Source organism: Aspergillus fischeri, genomic scaffold, assembly GCF_000149645.3.
Source record: "Aspergillus fischeri NRRL 181 1099437636245 genomic scaffold, whole genome shotgun sequence".
In the NCBI taxonomy this organism is placed as follows: domain Eukaryota; kingdom Fungi; phylum Ascomycota; class Eurotiomycetes; order Eurotiales; family Aspergillaceae; genus Aspergillus; species Aspergillus fischeri.
The window spans coordinates 2144653-2164917 of record NW_001509773.1 but is presented as its reverse complement, the minus strand read 5'-3'; the positions used below and the strand labels follow the sequence as shown (position 1 = coordinate 2164917).

At 50.8% G+C, this 20265-nt stretch overlaps 9 protein-coding genes across 9 annotated transcripts; 4 read left to right on the top strand and 5 right to left on the bottom strand.

The window, feature by feature from the left end:
- Positions 1-263: 263 nt before the first annotated feature.
- NFIA_109070 (cytochrome c oxidase VIIc family protein) lies at positions 264-815 on the bottom strand (the record flags this gene model as incomplete). The annotated part of the gene is made up of 2 exons (XM_001267310.1): positions 264-565; positions 629-815. The coding sequence occupies 2 exons, from the start codon at positions 813-815 to the stop codon at positions 264-266; spliced, it is 489 nt and encodes a 162-aa protein (XP_001267311.1).
- A 371-nt stretch (positions 816-1186) lies between these two features.
- Positions 1187-4735, top strand: NFIA_109060 (ATP-dependent RNA helicase MTR4; the record flags this gene model as incomplete). The annotated part of the gene is made up of 6 exons (XM_001267309.1): positions 1187-1939; positions 1997-2087; positions 2141-3202; positions 3259-3854; positions 3919-4484; positions 4555-4735. 6 exons carry the CDS (start codon positions 1187-1189, stop codon positions 4733-4735), a joined length of 3249 nt encoding a protein of 1082 aa, XP_001267310.1.
- Positions 4736-5321: 586 nt separating this feature from the next.
- On the top strand, positions 5322-6318 carry NFIA_109050 (cut8/STS1 family protein; the record flags this gene model as incomplete). The annotated part of the gene is made up of 2 exons (XM_001267308.1): positions 5322-5397; positions 5453-6318. The coding sequence occupies 2 exons, from the start codon at positions 5322-5324 to the stop codon at positions 6316-6318; spliced, it is 942 nt and encodes a 313-aa protein (XP_001267309.1).
- A 1120-nt stretch (positions 6319-7438) lies between these two features.
- NFIA_109040 (DUF3984 domain-containing protein) lies at positions 7439-8848 on the bottom strand (the record flags this gene model as incomplete). The annotated part of the gene is made up of 2 exons (XM_001267307.1): positions 7439-8608; positions 8774-8848. The coding sequence occupies 2 exons, from the start codon at positions 8846-8848 to the stop codon at positions 7439-7441; spliced, it is 1245 nt and encodes a 414-aa protein (XP_001267308.1).
- Positions 8849-9193: 345 nt separating this feature from the next.
- argB (ornithine carbamoyltransferase) lies at positions 9194-10309 on the bottom strand (the record flags this gene model as incomplete). Its single annotated transcript, XM_001267306.1, has 1 exon — positions 9194-10309. The coding sequence occupies one exon, from the start codon at positions 10307-10309 to the stop codon at positions 9194-9196; it is 1116 nt and encodes a 371-aa protein (XP_001267307.1).
- Positions 10310-10879: 570 nt separating this feature from the next.
- On the top strand, positions 10880-13813 carry NFIA_109020 (uncharacterized protein; the record flags this gene model as incomplete). The annotated part of the gene is made up of 5 exons (XM_001267305.1): positions 10880-11675; positions 11750-12706; positions 12763-13077; positions 13139-13317; positions 13472-13813. The coding sequence occupies 5 exons, from the start codon at positions 10880-10882 to the stop codon at positions 13811-13813; spliced, it is 2589 nt and encodes an 862-aa protein (XP_001267306.1).
- A 431-nt stretch (positions 13814-14244) lies between these two features.
- Positions 14245-15290, bottom strand: NFIA_109010 (acetolactate synthase regulatory subunit; the record flags this gene model as incomplete). The annotated part of the gene is made up of 2 exons (XM_001267304.1): positions 14245-14425; positions 14488-15290. The coding sequence occupies 2 exons, from the start codon at positions 15288-15290 to the stop codon at positions 14245-14247; spliced, it is 984 nt and encodes a 327-aa protein (XP_001267305.1).
- Positions 15291-15927: 637 nt separating this feature from the next.
- Positions 15928-18023, top strand: NFIA_109000 (KH domain-containing protein; the record flags this gene model as incomplete). Its single annotated transcript, XM_001267303.1, has 9 exons — positions 15928-16141; positions 16213-16292; positions 16363-16524; positions 16727-16748; positions 16825-16877; positions 16942-17106; positions 17158-17366; positions 17423-17945; positions 18000-18023. 9 exons carry the CDS (start codon positions 15928-15930, stop codon positions 18021-18023), a joined length of 1452 nt encoding a protein of 483 aa, XP_001267304.1.
- Positions 18024-18474: 451 nt separating this feature from the next.
- NFIA_108990 (putative RecQ family helicase RecQ) lies at positions 18475-19680 on the bottom strand (the record flags this gene model as incomplete). The annotated part of the gene is made up of 1 exon (XM_001267302.1): positions 18475-19680. One exon carries the CDS (start codon positions 19678-19680, stop codon positions 18475-18477), a length of 1206 nt encoding a protein of 401 aa, XP_001267303.1.
- Positions 19681-20265: the final 585 nt, after the last annotated feature.

Genomic DNA, 20265 nt, shown 5'->3' with positions numbered 1-20265 from the left:
TTTTACCCCTCCATGTGTCGCCGAGTCTTGCACGAGTAAATAGTCGATTTAGAGTAATCAATTAATCGACTTCATGAAAAGGCCTTTGTGGAATACTCTGAAAAAGGATTAGTGCTCTTCATGCACAATTATTGTGTTGTCTGCGGACTGCAAACATAGCTGTGCCGACCAAAGATTTTTAATTTTCGGACGGACAAGAGTGAGCGCTCGACCAATGACTTCATTCATATTATAACGGGCATCAACCCATCTACCACAATCCACTACAACCAACGACTACGAGGAACGGAAGACAGTATATAAAATAGACCGCAAAGAACTGCTGCCTCGACCACTGAATTCTGAACTTTGTACATAATACCGAATGCTTCAAGTATAGGATACATTTCCCGCCATTTCCCAATGCCCAAGGATGCCGAGGCGCGAGAACTTTCAGCGTAAGCGAGCTCCTTAACGGGTCTTGTAGGTTTGCCAAACTGTATAGGAGCACTGTTAGAATATATGATCCTGCGTTTGGCTACTGAGAACGTACCAGCAATGGCGAAGGGAGCACCGAAACCGGTGACTACATTAAAAAGTCAGCGTGATTTATTGCCTGCATCGCGGACATTCACTTGGAAGTACGAACTCATGAAAGCCCAGTATCTCCAGAAGAAGTACTTGGTCAGAGGGTTGAAGGGAATGTTGGAGCGAGGGCCCTCAGCGTAGTGGTACGGACTGCCGAGCTGGGCCCGGGTGGTGGAAAAGCCACGACGGGCGACGAAGGAAGTGGCCATTCTGGCGCGGAGAGCAGAAGCGGCGTTCATCTTGGACATACTAGTCAGAACCAATTGAAAGTAGAGGTTGTCAAAAAGTAACAATTACGCACCTTGAGGGAAGCAGGAGACACGATACCGTCGAAGTAACCCGATAATCGACCATCCGGAAGGGAAGAGAAGGAGTGGAACGATACAGCTTCGGCGGCTCCCCGGGACCGCAATCACGTGATTTTACTGCACCGAAGTAGCAGGTTTCGCCGGCGGTGACACCAGTTTCCCTAAAAAAACTGTTTCTGCCCAATCACACGCCGCCTTCCTCAGAAGGTACATTGAAATTTCTCGGTCGATCGCAGAGAACGACAGACGTCTCGGCTCAACTTGGCCTTAGTCTCTGCCATCTGTGGCTGATCCTGAAGTTTGTCTCGATCATGGATGAACTCTTTGATGTTTTCGAAGACCACCCTCAAGCGGCAGCGAAGGTCACCGATGCCGCACCCAAGCGACCCAAGAAGGACAAGAGCAAGAAGCGTCAGGTAAATGGCGATGTGAAGGAAAATGGCGCAGCGACAGAGAGCAAGGAGGATATTGAGATTCCCGATGCACCTGCTGGAGAACTCGCGGATGGGGAACAGGCTGAAGCGCCTGCGACCGAGAACAACGAGCAACAACCCGACGCGAAGCGTCCGCGACTGGAGAAGGAACCGCAGCCTGTACTAGCAGACGAATTCGAGACGGCGCAGGAGCGCGAGGTTGCAGCATCTGCAGGTCTACAAGCCGCAAAGGAAACAACTTCGGTCAAGTTGTCGCACCAGGTTCGGCATCAAGTCGCCATTCCGCCCAACTATCCATACGTACCAATTTCGCAACACAAGCCGCCTGAGAACCCTGCGAGGGTATGGCCGTTCACGCTCGATCCGTTCCAGCAAGTCGCCGTTGCATCCATACAGAGAGAGGAAAGTGTTCTGGTCTCGGCTCATACCAGTGCCGGTAAGACGGTAGTTGCGGAGTACGCCATCGCGCAAAGTTTGAAGAACAACCAAAGAGTCATCTACACAAGTCCTATCAAGGCTTTAAGTAACCAGAAATACCGAGAGTTTGCGGCAGAATTTGGTGATGTTGGTTTAATGACGGGAGATGTCACTATCAACCCAACAGCGACCTGTCTGGTCATGACAACAGAGGTAGGCCTCCATGACTCTTCAAGCGCAACTTGGATGTTTGCTGACGCACGCGCCTAGATTCTCAGGTCCATGTTGTATCGCGGCTCGGAAATTATGCGCGAAGTTGCATGGGTCATTTTTGACGAGATTCATTACATGCGTGATGCCAGTAAGTCATCGGGAGTACTGCTGAGCCTTAGAAGCTACTGACAGCTATGGCAGTTCGAGGCGTGGTTTGGGAAGAGACCATCATTTTGTTACCGGACAAGGTCAGATATGTATTCTTGTCGGCGACAATCCCCAATGCTATGCAGTTCGCCGAATGGATCGTCAAGATGCACAACCAACCCTGTCACGTCGTATATACTGATTTCAGACCCACTCCTCTACAACACTACTTCTTCCCCGCTGGTGGCGAGGGGATCTTCCTCGTCGTCGACGAAAAGGGAGCGTTCCGGGAAGAGAACTTCCAAAAGGCAATGGGCAGCATCGCAGACAAGAAGGGAGATGACCCGTCCGATGCTATGGCCAAGAGGAAGGGAAAGGGTAAAGACAAGAGGTTGAATAAGGGCGGGAATGAAGGCCCGAGCGACATTTACAAGATTGTGAAAATGATCATGCTGAAGAACCTCAATCCCGTCATTGTCTTCAGTTTCAGCAAACGTGAATGCGAGGCATGCGCTCTCAAAATGAGTACTTTGGCTTTCAATGATGATTCAGAGAAGGAAATGGTATCCAAGGTTTTCAACAGCGCTATCGAGATGCTTTCCGAAGAAGACAGGAACCTGCCTCAAATTCAAAACATTCTACCTCTGCTTCGGAGAGGTATCGGTGTCCATCATTCTGGGTTGCTTCCTATTCTCAAAGAAACCATTGAGATTCTCTTCCAAGAAGGACTTATCAAGGTCCTCTTCGCGACGGAAACATTCTCAATCGGTCTGAACATGCCCGCGAAGACTGTGGTTTTCACGAGCGTCCGGAAATTTGACGGTTTTAGCCAACGCTGGGTAACGCCGTCCGAATTCGTCCAGATGTCTGGCCGAGCTGGTCGAAGAGGTCTTGATGACCGCGGTATCGTGATCATGATGGTTGGTGAAGAGATGGATCCTGCGGTGGCGAAGGAGATTGTGCGCGGAGAGCAGGATAGGCTCAACTCAGCTTTCCATTTGGGTTACAATATGATACTGAACCTGATGCGTGTGGAAGGCATCTCGCCCGAGTTCATGCTCGAGAGATGCTTCTACCAATTCCAAAACACGGCCGGTGTCGCCGACCTTGAGAAACGTATGCTTAATCACTTGATAACTGGAAGGAGGATATTTGTGCTAACCCCATTGCAGAACTCCAGGAATTTGAAGAGAAGAGGGCCAACATGACCATTTCTGACGAAGGCACCATTCGCGAATACTACGAACTAAGGACGCAGCTCGACAAGTTTGCAGATGACATACAAGCAGTCATCAGCCACCCCGATTATTCTTTGACCTTTATGTCACCAGGTCGTTTAGTGCACATCAAGCACAAAGACAAAGACTTCGGATGGGGTGTGGTTGTCAATTACAAACAACGGAAGCCACCAAAGAATTCAACGGAGGAGATTCCTCGTGACAAGAGATATGTCGTCGATGTTCTGCTCAATATTGCCGAAGGGCCGTCTGTGGCCACAAAGACGTTTGAGGAGTTACCGTCGGGAGTCAGGCCAGTGAAAGAAGGGGACAACTCTCGGATGGAGGTCGTTCCAGTCCTTACCCAATGCATCCGTGCCATCTCGCATGTACGCATGAAGCTTCCCAAGGACCTGAACCCAAAAGAGGCGAAAAACGGGGTCAAGAAATCTCTTGCTGAGATCCATAAGCGGTTCCCTGATGGCATTGCTACACTTGACCCGATTGAGGATATGAATATCAAGGACGAAAGTTTCAAGAAACTACTCAGGGTAAGAACATATGTCTTCTTCTGCATTTACTTTGTATTATTTGTATTGCTGACTATCATCGCAGAAAGTGGAGGTCCTTGAGTCTCGTTTGCTTTCCAACCCACTACACAACTCACCCCGCCTACCAGAACTTTACGAGCAATATTCCGAGAAGGTGGAGTTGGGAACGAAGATTAAGGAGACGAAGAAGAAGATTTCCGAGGCGATGTCCATCATGCAGCTTGATGAGCTCAAGTGCCGTAAGCGTGTACTTCGTCGGTTTGGTTTCATCAACGAGGCCGAAGTCGTGCAGTTGAAGGCACGAGTCGCCTGCGAGATCAGCACGGGAGACGAGCTCATGCTCAGCGAGCTTCTTTTCAACGGTTTCTTCAACAAACTTACTCCGGAACAAATCGCTGCTGTATTGAGTGTATTCGTTTTTGAGGAGAAGTCCAAGGAAACTCCTGCTCTCACGCGGGACGAGCTGGCGAAGCCCCTAAAGGAAATCCAAGCGCAGGCCCGGATAGTTGCCAAGGTCTCTCAAGAATCCAAGCTGGCCGTCAACGAGGAGGAATATGTAAACAGTTTCCACTGGGAGCTTATGGAGGTCATTTACGAATGGGCGAACGGCAAATCCTTTGCTGATATTTGGTAAGTCGTCTATCTGTCGGCACTCTCGAGTCAAAGTCCACTTCGGAAACTAACTTGCCTGTCTCACTAGTGGAATGACCGATGTTTATGAAGGATCCTTGATCCGGGTCTTCCGTCGATTGGAGGAGTGTCTCCGTCAGATGGCGCAAGCCTCCAAGGTTATGGGTAACGAGGAACTCGAGAGCAAATTCGAGGAAGCTCTGACTAAGGTGCGCAGGGACATTGTGGCCGCACAGTCCCTTTACTTGTAAATATCATTTTCTTTTTTTTTTTTATACTTCTTATGATCTCTGCGAGGGAGCATGTATGTGTCGTATGGTCACAGTCGTTTTGGAGGTCTCGCATTTCCCTGGCGTCGGAAAAGAAAAGAAGGATTTCATTGTTTGATTCTGTCTACTCGAATGGACGACATACGTTTGTATGATTTTGTAAATGTGCTCTCAAAGCTTCCATCCATCAAATATAATGGTAGAAATGAAACCTCGTCCCCTGAAACTTCACTTGTAATGACCATGGATGGTGTCATGGACCAGAAACCTGCGCAGTCGGCCTGCGTTGCCTCCCGCAACCGCCTGCAAAGTGTAAGTCCACCGCTTTTCTTTCTTTCGCCCTTCCCCACCACTCACCTCACCTCAACTCAACTCGTCCTTACATCCTCTCTCTCTCTTCCTCTTTCTTTTCTCTAATTCTCCATCTTTTTTTTTTCTTTGAAATCTTGTCTTTCCCTTGATCTATCCCTTTCCCCCCTCTTCTGCTTTCCTGTGCTCGAAATCCTTGTTTCCCTCCGCCACTGAGAGATATCGGTACTTCTCTGCCATCAACTGTTTGTGACCCATCATGAACAGCTTGGTGGCTACACCACCTGTGCCTCCCCACTTCTACGAGTATTCTCGTCTCTCCTCTCCACATCCAAGTAAGTGACTTTCGGGGTTTACAGGGTCGATATTTGGAGCTGATGACTATTCCAGTGTCTACCCCTACTCATACGCCCACCAACCGTAAACGGAAAGCCGATGATGATGGCAATGATCACGATGGACGGATGTCAGCTTCTCCCACCAACTCCCCCGCCTTCACTCCTCGATCTCTTCCGGCTCCTCGCTCCTTCAAACGGTCCCGCCCCAACGTCTCTGGCAGACCACTCTCCCTCCCTCGACTGCTAGAAACCCTCGACACAGATGCCTTGAGGGGGATACTACGGTCAATGTGCGAGCGTCACCCGGCTTTGGCTGACGAAGTGATTCACACGTCCCCACGCCCGAGTGTTTCCTCTGCTCTTCAGGTCCTCCGCAATTACCAATCGACTCTACAAAACTCATTTCCGTTAGGTGGCAATCCTGAGTCGGACTATGCCTACAACCGTGTCCGACAGCCGCTGGGGAATCTGCTGGATGCTCTGAGTGATTTCACACCACATTTCTTGCCGCCACATGAAACTCAAGCGTCCGTGTCTCTGAGTTATCTGGACGGGGCTACAGATATCATTCACGCATTGCCACGATGGCACTCACCACAGAACAACATAGAGCGGGACTCTGCATATGATGAAATCTGCAAGGCATGGATTCTGGTAATCCGAGAGGCGGCGAAGCGTGGTGGCGGAATTCAGCTACAGTATGGTGGATGGGATCAGAAATTGGCGAAGCATAACCAGAATGCCGGCGGTCGACTTCAGGCTGCCGTTAACGAGCTTGGTAACAGCTTGGGTTGGATGCACGGCCCAGATTCCCAAGGCTATGGAAGTTCGACTGGTGGGGATCTTGTCTCGGTCCGGGAACAGTTACTTTCCGGCACTTATGGCTTGGGAACACCCGTCAAAGTTGGACCCTGGTAAAGAAGCAATTCTCGCAGTCTTGCTCGTCCGATACACCCTTGCGGCAGCGTTGCGGTTTTACTCGTCATTTTCGATAGCTACTGTCGGATTACTCGATCGTACACGCCTGCATATGATACGATCACGATACCTATTGCATGAATTAGAGAGTTGAGGATCTCCTGACGTTTACAGTTTGCAAAGGGACACTGCGCTTTATTTATTGTGTCATATTTCTGAAACCAGGCTCGCCGTCTTTTTTTTGTTACCGAGAGAGAGAGCACAAGACTACAGGGAATGCTTCTGTTATCGCGTCTTCTTGCCTATCAAGCTACATCATAACACCACCGACACGAATCATCACAAGCCTCTTCCCTTCCCGTCATTCATTTTGCTCACTTTTCCTTCTTCATTTCTGTTTTCAATCTGCTACGGCCGCCTTCTTAAGCCTGGATTTTGTGCCATTTGACGGCAATCATTTCCCCTATGTCCGCTACCTGTCTTGTATACCCTTTGCCCATTCTTTTTTCCGCTCTTCTCGATCATACTGGTGGCTGAAACTTGGTGTCATCTTCAATTGCGGTGGCTTCGATCATATTCTGAATTATTGTGCCAGATGGGCCAGCCATGTGTCAAGTAAAAGATACAAATGCTCTCAATCCGTGCATGGTTAGCATGCTCGGTTTTTGATGAAACAAGTCGCATTCACAATGCGTCGATTGGGAATAGTGTCTAGACAAGCTTTTTACACAGCAGAATGATTGTCGCCGCGCAGCACTGTGGAACTTCAGAGGCATCCTAGACTTGCAGTGGTCCAGCTACGTGTCGGTATGCGGACTGGCCTCTTGCACACAAAGCCAACTTAAATAAAGGATCTAGAGGGTGAGACGGAATAGAAGGGAAATGACCGTGGAGAGGTCGTAACATTAGTCATGTATTTATTCAGAATGAATCTGCAGAATCTTGGTTGATTATTGAGTTAGATGAGTGCGGATCAATGTTAAAGTAAATGAGGATACTCCAGATTACCTAGAAGCCAAGTTTGTAGTCATATTCTCGAGATTTATGCGTGATGCTCGAGTCGAGAAGGGAAGCAATGCATGATAAAATTGCACAAAGTGGAAATCGCGTTTTGTAAGACTCATGATAGTGCACGCTTCATGACACGGAGGAACCACCCTGCATCCTCCCAGCCTCCATTCTCCCCTGGCTTCTCTACCACGATCGAAGCTATAGATTCGTCAGCGGACACGCTAGCATTGTCGTCGGTCAATTCAGCCGCAGAAGAGTGATCATCGCGGACATTATTGTCGTCTGGAGATGCGTCGGGATGCTTTGCTAGCTTGGCGGACTGGACATTTGCAGAAAGAGGTAGATCCTCGACACCAAATAGTGTCCACTCGACCATCCGATCGATCCAACTGCCCAGACCGAACCCTCGCTCCCGAGTCAAACGCTGCAGTTCCTGCTCGTCGATTTCGTCCTCCGAGTCGGACTCCTCGTCCGAGGCCGAGGCATACTCGTCCTCGAATTGCTGGATGGATGCCATCTCCGCGCGGATACGCTCATCCACAAAGTCAGGGACGAAATGGCGTGTTTCCTCGTCGGGACCGGCCGAGTCATGAGCATTCGATCCTGATCTAGTGGGGAGCGCATCGAGGCTCGTCATAGCCAGATCGGGTCTGCTGTTCCTTCGACTTGCCGCACGGGATCCCCATCGCGAATGCGCGGCTGGCGTAGACCTCCCGGATCTCGACCGGCGGGCCAGAACTGGGCTGTCGAGATTTGTTTCCGAGATGAGACTCGTCGAGCTCTCGCGCTTCACGAGCCAGCTCTGGCCTTTTTCCTCTCGGGTAGACGAAGCGAGCGCGATCCCGGCTCGAAGCATCCATTCTGCGTCGCGGCGTCCGGCTGACTCGGAGGGCTGATGCCGCGACGAGGGTGTGTGCTTCTTCTTGGATCCGTGAGCATGTTGGTGACGGTGCAGGGGTTGTGCCTCGTCCTGGCTCTGCAGGCTGCTGTCGCTGCGGTGGATACGACTCGAGCTCTTGCTTCGGGAGTGCAGACGGACTCGGGATCCGCTGCGGGAATACGAGAGAACGCCGGGGGTCCCTGGGACGGAAAAGCTTGAAAGATAGGATGTCCGTGTCGGGGTGTCCGCAGGTCGCTCATCTCGTGGTGAGAAATAGTCCTCTGGCTCTGTGTCGTCGTCGATAGGGAACCGATTTGTCAATGGTGCAAGCGAAACATGATTTAGTGAAGGATATGAGCGGCGGGATCGAAATCCGCTCCCGCTTTGGGATGCAGAACCCTGTGGAGCTGAGTGAGTAGATAGAAGGAATACAGATGGAAGGACAGACCCATACATCCATTTGATTTTCTGCTGAGAGATCGATGAAGCGGTTGTTGGCTGGAAGAGGACAGCTTAAAGAGCTCTTAGTAGCTTGCAAGCTTGAAGTAATATGGGATGATGTACTCCGCAGACGAGGAGTGAGGTGCGGCAAGGATTCGCTGACTCTCCCTTCTCCGCCCGAGCTATGACTGTCGGCATGTGAAAGTGGGCTCTGGGACTGACAGACCTTAGCTCTTGCGAGTGGCTTTTTGGTCAAGGGTCGGATCGGATAGAGTGCATCATTGCAGGGTCTGAACCTGGTGAATCGATTTCCTTGGGTTCTGGCTGTACTCCGTACGACCTCGTGACGCGCTCGGGGAAAGACCATCGATGAAGCATAACCTGGGGTAAATCTCCACATCTCCACTATACACTGTCCATAGTACATAGAAATTAATAAGAAATATAGCACTCTACACACAGGTCTAGCTGGGGCAGAATGATATTCGATCAATCTTGCTAATTTGATTTCGGCTTGCTTTTTCTATAGAAACTATTCGATTTTCATACGATTTTCCCCTTGTTCACAACGAATGCCTCGATAGCAGAAATCGCGGCCCACAGCCGGTTCTCTGCTTCAGGGAAGACTAAGGACCGCTGGCTGTAGAAGACTTCATCGTTTACTTCCTCCGGGTGACGGGGCAAGCAGTGCATAAATTTCCACCCTTCCTTAGCACCACCACGCTTGGCCAGATCGGCTGTGATCTGGAAGCCTTCAAAGTCTTTGAGCCGCTTGATCGATTCGGCTTCCTGTCCCATGGATACCCAAGTGTCCGTGACCAGAACATCCGCGTCCTTGACAGCTTCCTCAGGAACATTGGTCTGGATGAGTTTCCCGGGGCTGGACACGCCTTCTCCGGCCTTCTGGATGATCTCCAGCATGTGCGCAGGAATCTCGTAGCCCTTGGGCGTGGCAACGGCCAGGTCAATGCCCATCTTGGCTGCCGCGATAGCCATGTCAAACAAAACGTTATTCGCATCGCCGACCCAGGCGATCTTCAAGCCCTCCAGACCCAGGCTGGAGAGACCATGAGCCTTGGGTGTGAACGTTTCGTGCATGGTCTGGAAATCGGCAACGGCTTGCAGCGGGTGGAATGAGTCACAGAGAGCGTTAATCACAGGAACGGTTGAGTGCTTCGCGAGGTCGGCGACTTCGGCATGCTTGCCGACGCGAGCCACGATGCAAGACACCATTGAAGAGACCACCACCGCCGTGTCGTATAGGGACTCATTGACACCCAATTGAATGTCATCTTTTCCCAGAAACATTGGGTGGCCTCCCATCCGCACCACGGCACCCTCGGTCGAAATCCTGGTTCGAGTACTCCGTTTACTGAACATCATGGCCACGGTCTTCCCGTTCAGGGCTCCGAGGAGATTCTGAGGCACGGAGCCCGATTTGATCGAGCGTTTGTACGAAGACGCATTGCGGACAAGGGTAGCGAACTCGGTAGGGGTCAGATCGGCAATGGAGAGAAAATGGCGAGGTGCGAAAGGAGAGGTAGGGGGGGTAGTCTGGGACGAATACTGTCGCAAGCCATTGAGGGAGACACGTTGACGCAAGTGTTGGCCGTTCAATGCGCCGCATCGGGCGGCAGCCAGTTTTAGACCGCAAGCCATGGGGGATGAGATTGAAATATGGAATTGAGGGAACCCGACGACGCTGTAAAATTGGCGGTATAGAAGTCAGTTAAGGAATGACTCAGAGAAATTACCCAAACAATTACACAGGCATACCTAGTCTACTTACCCGGGAATGATTTAATCGAGAATAAAAGCAGTTTAGTGTATCCAATTATCGGATCGATTCATACCAATTATTAAATAGCTGATAATGATAACTAGTTGGCTAAGCTATTGGACTGGTTGGTTGAGCTCCTCCACAACTGGAGACGCCCCTATCAGCATTTTATTATTGGGTTGTTGGCGGTGCTACCTACGGAGGATGTTCTTACGTCGTTGATCATCACCTACCTTAGTCTATCCGACGCTCCAAGTATGGGTACCTTACTTATCCATCCATCAGCTTATTCTTGTTCTGCTCATCTTTGATCTTATTATTGTTATAGATTGCATCTTTCTATAGTACTCGTATACATCTATTCTTTGTTTTATCTCCACAGGTTCTCTGAATGAATTAGCCGTTCTATCGCTCCACATTCGGCTGTCTTCCCCACTCCTCCAGCCATTATGGCTGACGAAGAACGCAGACCTCTGCTCAACGAGGGGACGTCTACGGATGGCTCATCCTCTCACGCAGATCGACCGATTCGGCCATTCGAGTTGTCGTCAGAGTCTACGCCTCTCTTAGTCCGTCGTGATGACGGTGATATTGTTGCGTACGGCACGGCGCCTCGGAGAGCATCAGCTTCATCGTCAGCGTCTGAGACCTCCAGTTTGCACAAGTATTCTAAGCGTTTGAGTGGCAGGACAGGATGGCAATTTCTCTGCGCGTTCGTCACGCTGACGGCTGTCATGTCTATCCTTGTATTCGCTTATGTGGCACCAGCAGTCGTGAAGGAATATGCAAAAGAAGCCGCAGTATTCAAACCTACGGATATTTCTATTGATTCGACCACCGAGGATGGTGTGCGAACCAGAATTCAAGGGAAATTTGCCTTGGATGCAGACCGTGTTCAGAAGCAGTCAGTCCGGACTCTAGGCCGGTTGGTCACTTGGATCAGCAGGGAAGTGGAAACGGGTCAGTCGGAGGTACAGGTCTACCTTCCAGAATATGGAAATATTCTCGCCGGCACGGCCTCTCTGCCCTCCATCAAAGTGAATGTCCAGAACGGTCATACAAACGACCTTGATTTTCTGGCAGATTTGGTAGCCGGCGACCTCGTGGGTATTCGAGCAGTGGCGGACGATTGGATTGAAGGGAAACTTGGTCAGCTCAGGGTCAATGGAAAGGCCATTGTTCATCTCAAGTCTGGTTTACTGAGCTTGGGTGAGCAGATATTGACTGACTCTGTGACATTCAAAGGTTAGTTCCGTCTACCCGTGCTGCTGTTCTTCATCATTGGCAGAGAGTTTCTCAATCGCTGATACTGTCTATAGATAAAGACTTCCCTGCTTTGCCTGAGGTCAAAATCTCGAAGCTGAATGTCTACGACCTGGATATCCCTGACGGAAGTGGCGCATTGGCGTTTGACGTGTCGCTCACCTCATCGATTGATTCTCCTTTGTCCCTGACGATACCCTCGCTCGGCTTCGAGCTGCTCGTACCGAATTGCTCGCCAGGGGATCCCAACATCTTGGTAGCCGATGCGGTCACAAAGGAATTTCAGGTCCAACCTGGTGCCAGTGCTGTCATGAATGTAGTTGGTACTATGCAAAGTCTCTCCGATGAATTGACAAGAGTGTGCCCGGGAAGGGAAGACTCACCACTTGATTTTCTTGTCAAGAGTTATATGAACGGCCGTCCAACTACGGTTTACATCCGTGGAGCTGATAATCCATCTCTGGAAACTCCACCCTGGCTTGCAGACATCTTGAAGGGTGTCACAGTACCAATGCCCTTCACAGGACATGCTCTCGACAACCTGGTCAAGAACTACACGATGTCAGACGTGCATCTCAGTCTTCCAGATCCGTTCGCTGAGCCAGACTCAGAGCAATCTCAACCAAGAATATCGGCCCTGGTCAAGGTGCTAGTTGCATTGCCGGAGCAGATGAATTTGCACATAGACATCCCACATGTTCGTGCTAATGCTGATGTCTTCTACCATGGGAAAAAGCTTGGAGTCATGAATATTCCAAAGTGGCAGCCGGCCAATGCAAGTTATATCAACGATACAGACGGTTGCCCGGCGTTGCTCGTAAACTTTGCGATAAAAGATGCACCGCTAAGGGTTACTGATGAAGATGCTTTGACCGAAATCCTCCAATCTCTGATTTTTGAAGGAAAGCCGGTTGACCTACGTGTCGTTGCAGCGGTCGATGCGGAAGTTGCAACGAAGCTTGGCCAGTTTGCAGTCAGAGGCATACCGGCCGAGGGGGCTGTTCAAGTCAAGCGTGAGTGCATTGGCAGGATAACTTCCGAAAGAAACAGATCACTGATCCCTGTTCAGCTCCGTTTTCTGGCACTTTCGATGAATTGATGCCACGGCTAGAGTCCATCGAAGTAGGACATACAACCGATTCTTCCATGCTGGTCAAAACGAGAATGAATGTCACCAATCCCACGGAATATTCAGCATCAGTGCCTTTTGCCGACTTTATGATGTTGTACAACGGGACTAAGGTCGCCCATATCACAGCCCTAGACATCGCAGTGGCTTCAAAGTCAGATGCGACAGTTCGGGTCGATATCATGTGGGAGCCGTCGAAAGGAGGTCAGGATGGTGTAGAAGCTGGTCGAGAATTTCTATCAAAATGTGTCTCAGGTGAGATACATAAAAACCTAAAATCATTCTTGTTATCGTTAAGGTTCTAACCAATGTCTAGGGTCCAACATTACCGTGACAGTGCAGGGTCATGAAGGCACTATCCCAGCGTTACCTAAATTGGGGCGAGCGTTATCAAAGTTGGGCTTCGAGTTCCAACTCCCCAGGATGTCTATTCCCGGGTCACCCAAGGCACCCAACGGTGACAATGGGGACACCAGGTTCATTCAAGAAGCCACGGTACTACCTACCTTGATAGGAGCCGTTTTCCCCTCATGAGCGTTGAATTGGTTCTAGCATGCCACCAGCGGGCAATGTGTCTTTTGGCGTAGAGCCCGTTGTTCTCGGACCAGGTTTCTTTTTGGACAGGCGACTAATCTACGTATGATCTTAGCTGCACCTTTGGTCATCCACTGCCGAGTTCACCCTGTTTTCGCCTCTCCCGAAGACGCTGATAGACATCATGTCTGTGCAAGCCAACGCTTACTACGCGGAACACGAAGAGGTCGGTAGTATTAACTACTCCGTTCCTTTCCAGGTGCCCCCGGGAGTCTCGAAGACGCCGCGGTTGCCTGTCGAGATGAATCCGGAGGGTATCGGTTACGATGCTCTGAAACGAGCTCTGGGAGGTTCACTTGAACTTGATGCAATGGCCACGGTCGGCGTTCGGGTAGGCCACTATACGGCCACAATTGACTATCACAGCAAGGGAATTCGGGCCAATGTGAAAATCTAATTTGGAGTATGTGTCTTTGGGTTAAGGGACTTTATTTGGCGCTCTTAGGGTATAAAGTCGGCGTTTGGGTATGGGTTCTACTGCAGGGTGATGTGAGAACACGTAGATGAGCCCGATTCTGCAGTATGCTTTTCCTTCAGTACCTAGTCAGATTTGCTAGCAGGCTATGGATCGAGATCGCATTAAATTGGAATTATACACGCGACTAGCGGAATGAATCAGGTTCGAGGAAGAGAGCGCTAGGATATACAAGTAACAAGCACGAAGCCGGACATTGATCTCAGAATGAACCAATCAACTTGATATTCCCAGAAAAAAAGACATATCAATTATAAATTGTTACCAATGAACACGGTCAATTTCACCAGGCTTCGAGTTACAACTAGGAGATTTGCGTTTTACAGGAGACGATTTCGTATCGGGCATTGTAATTAACCAGGAGGAAGGGTGCTAGCATCGACCACATCGGCGGCCTCTTTCTCAAGTTCCTCGCTGGGCTCAGAAGAAAGAGGAGAACGAGGAAGGGCCATGAGACCAGTCCGCGTGGACTCGAGAATACCGAAGGGGCTGATAAGCTTCAGGAAGGAGTCAATACGAGAAGGCTTGGCGGAACTGTCGAAATGTTAGCCGATGCTAGATCGCAAATTATAAAGGAGTAGACTTATAAAGCTTACACTTCAACAATGCAGTTGTTGGTGCTGATGTCCAGAACCTTGCCGCCAAACTGGTGAGTCAAGCGGGTGATGGCGTCAAGATGCTCGTGCTTGTGTCTCAGTGCCTGACTGGGAGGCAGATGGCGAGGGTGAAACTCGACCTTCTTGGTCTGCGCATCGCCAACCTTGTTCTCTCTCTGCCCTTCCAGGGCGTCACCGGGCGTGGTGATCTCGCGGTGGTGCTGGAGCAGCTCCTCGAAGAACTCGGGGCCCAGGATGCTGACCTTGGCGAGCAGAAGCTCGCGCTGCACCAGGGCGGAGTCGGTGTAGTCGAGGACGGCCCAGACGGGGACGAGGTCGTCCAGCTGTCTGCGCGCCTGCTCGACGACACCGTCCTGGCCCTGCAGCACGATGGTCATGCGGGACAGATCCTCAACCTCGGTGTTGCAGACGACCAAGCTGTCGATGTTGAAGCCACGGGCGGCCAGGATCCCAGACACGCGGGACAGCACACCGGGCTCATTCTGCACCAGGCAGTTCAGGATGTGACGCTTTGGAGGATTGGTCGGTGTGACAGGTGTCTCGTACAAAATCGACGAGACGGCCGTAGGGGCGTCCCATTGCGGGGAGGCGTCGGAAACAGGCAGGGGAAGAGGCGAGCGACGATGCAAGGCCTTGTAGGCCAATGCCGAGGTCGAGCTGGACGAGGCTCTGGATGCGGTGAATCGAGGAAGACTGGCTGCGACTCGGGAGGTTTTGGAAGACACCGCTAGAAAGGGCACTGATGCTGCCGATGACAGCATCAGAGGGCGTCGGAAAGACATGATCTCTCGAATTGACCCGCGACGAAGGCAGGCAAAACAAGAGAGGCTGATCCGACTCAGTGGAGTCTTTTTCTAGGATGAGAAGGAGTCGGTAGTCATAAATCGCATTTTATACTCGCGGCCTTCCGACGTCGGGGGCGCTGACTCAAGCCTGTGTATGTCACTTACCAGGGTGACAATACCGCTAGGCTTTCTTTAGACTAGCGGGAACATGGGAGTATGCGCATCGTCACATGACCTGGAGCTGCTGCACATCGCCAACTTTCTATTCGTGTCTTTGTCCTCAAGGATAACTGAAGAATAACTTAGTCTGCTCAAATTTCGCAGAGCTCTGTCATAACACTGACTAGGTTGCAAACCGTTAAGCCTCAGAGCTCACCAACCTCTAGATGCTCCTTGACTAAATCTCCTCTGCGATTCGCCATTTCTCCATACTCCGTACCGAAGAGAAAAAGTGTTCCGTCGGTGCTGGTTGTTACACTAGCGTCCATCGGGCTGATCCTCTAACTCCACCAAACCTTTTTGTTGCTTTTGGACTTCTAAGGTCCTCCTCTTAGGCTTGTTCTGGACCATCTTCTGTGATTGCGCCTGTCCAGTTACAGCAAAACTTCCTCTTCCTTCATACCTTTCGCCTATCATGGCTGACGACGAACGCCGTGCCAAACGCTCTCGCTTCGATCAGACGGAACCTGAGCCGCGACGAGCTTCACGATTTGACCGTCGCTCTCGGTCTCCTTCTTCGCGACAGCCAGAATCCACTCGCACCCGCAGTCCTCTCAGTCGTGAACCCTTCAGCCCTGGCGCCGACGATTCGAGGAAATCAGGCTCTGTAGATCCTGCAGCTGCAGCAGGTATGGCCACCAAGCAGGCTTCGAACCTCTTTCTTTTACCGCAGAAGCTGACAATATGGAAATCTGAACAGCTGCTGCAGCGGCCAAGATCAACGCCCAGTTGCAAGCCAAGAAAGGAATTCAGCACGTCGATGTCCCTCCCATACGTTCGGTGAGAACTCAAGATGGTCCTGTGCTCATGATGCCACTGTTGCTTACTTGGTCTCGTGTATGCTTTCTAGACTGCCAGTCCCGCACCGAATGACGCTTCGCCCTCCTCCGCCTCGGACTCGAAGAAGTTGAATCCCGAAATCTACGTTGCTGACGGCGATTACATCAAAGACATTGAAATCAATGACCTGCGCAACCGCTACACGTTGACCAAGGGTTCCACCCAAAAGATGGTAATTATTCCTGTTTGCGTCTGCTGATATTCCAGGCACTATTGTGCAAGCCGGCTACCGCTACAGCCGCGCATCTTGCTTTTCCCCTCCATCTCTGTTCCTCTTTTTCGTGGCCGTGGCTAAAGCTTACCCAAATCAAACCATCCATAGCATCTCACTTACCCTCATTTTCATCTGCTGACCTCCGCTGCGTGACATCTAGATTAAAGACCAAACTGGCGCCGGTACGCCTTCATTCCACATTTATATTATTATGAAACTTTTGATCAAGAAGGAAGCTCATCAAGTCTTATTATCAAGATGTCACTACCCGAGGAAGCTATTATCCCGACAAGAGCATGGCCACCGCCGCGGTATGTGCTTATCCTTCCTCCTTTTCTCCCCCAGTGTGTACTATTGCTAATAAGATTTGTGTAGAACCCGCCGCTGTACCTCCACGTAACTAGCACGACCAAAGAAGGCCTCGAAAAGGCGGTGGCCCTGATCGACGAACTGATGCAGAAGGAGCTACCGAATCTCGTTGACGAGAGAAGGTTCCGCCGGCGTGAGCCGGATCCAGTTGAGCGTGATGAATACGGCCGTGTATGGACTCGTTCACTTGTTCACTTCTAAGAAGGCGCTAATTGCGTACAGCGTAAATGGCCCGAGGAACGGATTCCGGTCGATCTGGAACCGATCCCTGGATTCAATCTCCGAGCCCAAGTTGTCGGACAAGGAGGTGCATATGTGAAGCACATTCAACAGAAGACTCGTTGCAAGGTGCAGATCAAGGGTCGTGGCTCTGGTTTCTTGGAACCAAGCACCGGCAGGGAAAGTGATGAGCCCATGTTTTTGCACGTAGCGTGAGTACAATTTCAGTTACCGTTCTGATTGGACTCGATTGACTGACTGAATGAAGTGGCCCCGATCCAAACGATGTTCAGGCTGCTAAGGAACTCTGTGAGGATCTTCTAGCCAATGTCAGAGAACAATATCAGCGCTTCAAGGAGAATCCGCCTCAGCACAGCTATGGCGGATATGGTCAACGCGGCGGTGATCGTTACTATGGAGGCGGTTACGGCGGTGGTTACTCTAGCCAGCATAACCAGCAACACTCCAACTCGCCCTCTGCCACGGCTAGTCCTGCACAGGCAGCGTCAGTAACGTCGGGTGCCGCTGGTGCCGGAAGCCCGGCTGATTATAGCGCACAGTACGCGCAATATTACGGAGCTGACCCCTATGCGGCCTACGGTGGCTACCAGAACTACGTAGCATACTACCAGTACTACCAACAGGCAGCTCAACAACAGCAACAGCAGTCTTCCCAGTCCCAGAGTCCTGCCCCTCCACCACCACCTCCAGCTAGCGAGGCCCCGCCCCCGCCACCTCCTGGCTCTGGCTCTCCCCCTCCGCCGCCTCCTGGCGGTGGCAGCTACAGTGCTGTAAGTATCAGCTAATCTCAATGATGGTGATCTCGTACTAACAATGCCATTCAGGTTCCACCACCTCCCGGTCTTTAGAAATGTTATGCCATGGTTTCCAAGGACATCCACATGACATAACGGAGCAGTGACAGTTAAGTCGAACGCTCGCAAGGAAAGATTCTTTATTTTATGGGTAGAGCTGATTGTTGAAGAATAATTTTCAAAGTTCATCTCGTTTCTTACAATAATGTCTTTTGGCAGTCAAATAATTGAGTGTGGTTGGCCTTCGGCACTTGTAGATTATCACTGGAATCTTGTCAATCTATGCTCATCACAGACCTCGGCCTGAGATCTGCAACATACTGATTAGTTGATAGCAAACTTCTAAGACTCTGGTATTTACTAGAGAAAGCAAAAGACCTGCCAAAGAACGGCTTTACACATACCGTCCTCACAAAGCCATACACTCCCCGTCCTTCAGCAGATCCGAGTCATGTTCCGGTCCCTGCATGATCTAGAGTACCAGAGATCACCAATAACAAGCACTCTAGTGGAGATCACTAAACATTCTTTGGATACTCTGAACAAGGCTGCGGTCCATGAACGCTGAAGGGTCGCTCCGAGGGGGCATGCTCGCTTTTCGTTTTCTCAGCTCAACCGTGCCATATTTGCAAAAGTCACATGCAAAGTCACAAGGGGACGTAGTCGCTCCCTCGGTCTTGACGTTGCGGCCTGCGACTTGAGACCCCATCATCTCGAGCTCTTGGTCCCCGAAGAAGTCCTTGATGAGCTCATGTCTGCATTGGGTCACTGTTTCGCAGTATCGGATAACCTGTTTGAAGCTCTGCAGCCGGGCACTGTGGCTCTGCAAGTTATGTACGGCTTTTGTATATGAGTCCTGGTTTTCATTGCCGTTGTCGCCTTTAATACCAGCTCGGATCTTGGCGTTCTGGACGTCCTTGTACAGGCGGTCGAGGACCCGGTCTCGTTCTTGGGTGTTATAGTAGATGAGAGAGGCGGCGGCGCGGCCGTCTCGGCCTGCACGGCCAGATTCTTGAACGAGACCCTCGAAGCTGCGAGGAGGAGTCCAGTGGACCACAAAGCGAACATGGGGGTTATCAATGCCCATACCGAACGCGTTAGTCGCAACGATGATATAGAATGAAGGATGGGGGCCTTCCTCTGCAGCCAAAGGCCTTGACGCGGTCCACTCAGTCTGCACACGATTCCTGTCTTCCGAGGAAAGGCCGGCGTGATAAGCTACTGCACGAATGCTTCCATCAGACACTTTCGTAAGAGCGGTGGCTAGCTGTTCAGCAATTACGCGGTAAGGCACATAGACGATGCCGAAAATCGGGGGAAGTACGGCGTCCTTAGCATCTAGCCTAGCTTCTCGTCGCGTTCGGATGGATTTCAACCACGAGTGGAGGTCGTTCAGCTGAAAATTCTCGATCTCAAGCGGATCTTCTGCAAAGTCTTCGAGGTATCTGATCTCATAGTGGATGTTCGGCCTAGCAGAGGGAGTGTTGAACAACTTCAGCCGAGCAGGCTCCAATCCAAGGATGTTGATGATATCTCTGCGCACACGTGGAGTTGCCGTGGCCGTGAAAGCACTTATTGGGACTGGCGGCTCATTCAGATGACGCCTAAACCAAGAAAGCTGTTTGTATGCCGGACGAAAGTCGTGGCCCCATTCGCTAATACAATGTGCTTCATCAATTGCTATGCGGATCAACTCTCCCTGTGAATGCATAGTCTGAAGAGTCCGCCTGAACGCCACTGTCTGGCATAATTCTGGCGTCACATAAAGGAGACGTGTCCTCGGGTGCCCAGAAAGAAGATCGTCTATAATAACGCGTCTCTCAGCTAAAGGAGTCGTCGAGTTGATGGTGGATACTGCTACTCCCAGAGCCTGAAGTGCATTCACTTGATCCGTCTATTGGAGGACACATCTTTAATGGACTGCACAGATTGATAGAGATGGGAACGGCTGAAGAGAGCTACTCACCATCAAAGCGAGCAGAGGGCACACCACAACAGTCACTGTCGATGAAAGAATAAGTAATCAAAGGAAATGCCTAAGTGAGAATGCCAATTTCGTCAACTGGTGGAGGGTGGACCAACCGCCATGACTGAGGACAGCAGGCAGCTGGAAGCACAAGCTCTTTCCAAAGGATGTCGACGCCTGCAAGAAAACGTCATGACCCTCGACCGCAGCTGTTACAACTTCGCGTTGAAGCGGACTGGTATCAAGGTGTGGGATATCAGCGTCATCTTGAGTCCTATGCGGCACTAGCATTCCAGCAACTTACCGAAATGATTGCTTACGGAAGACACG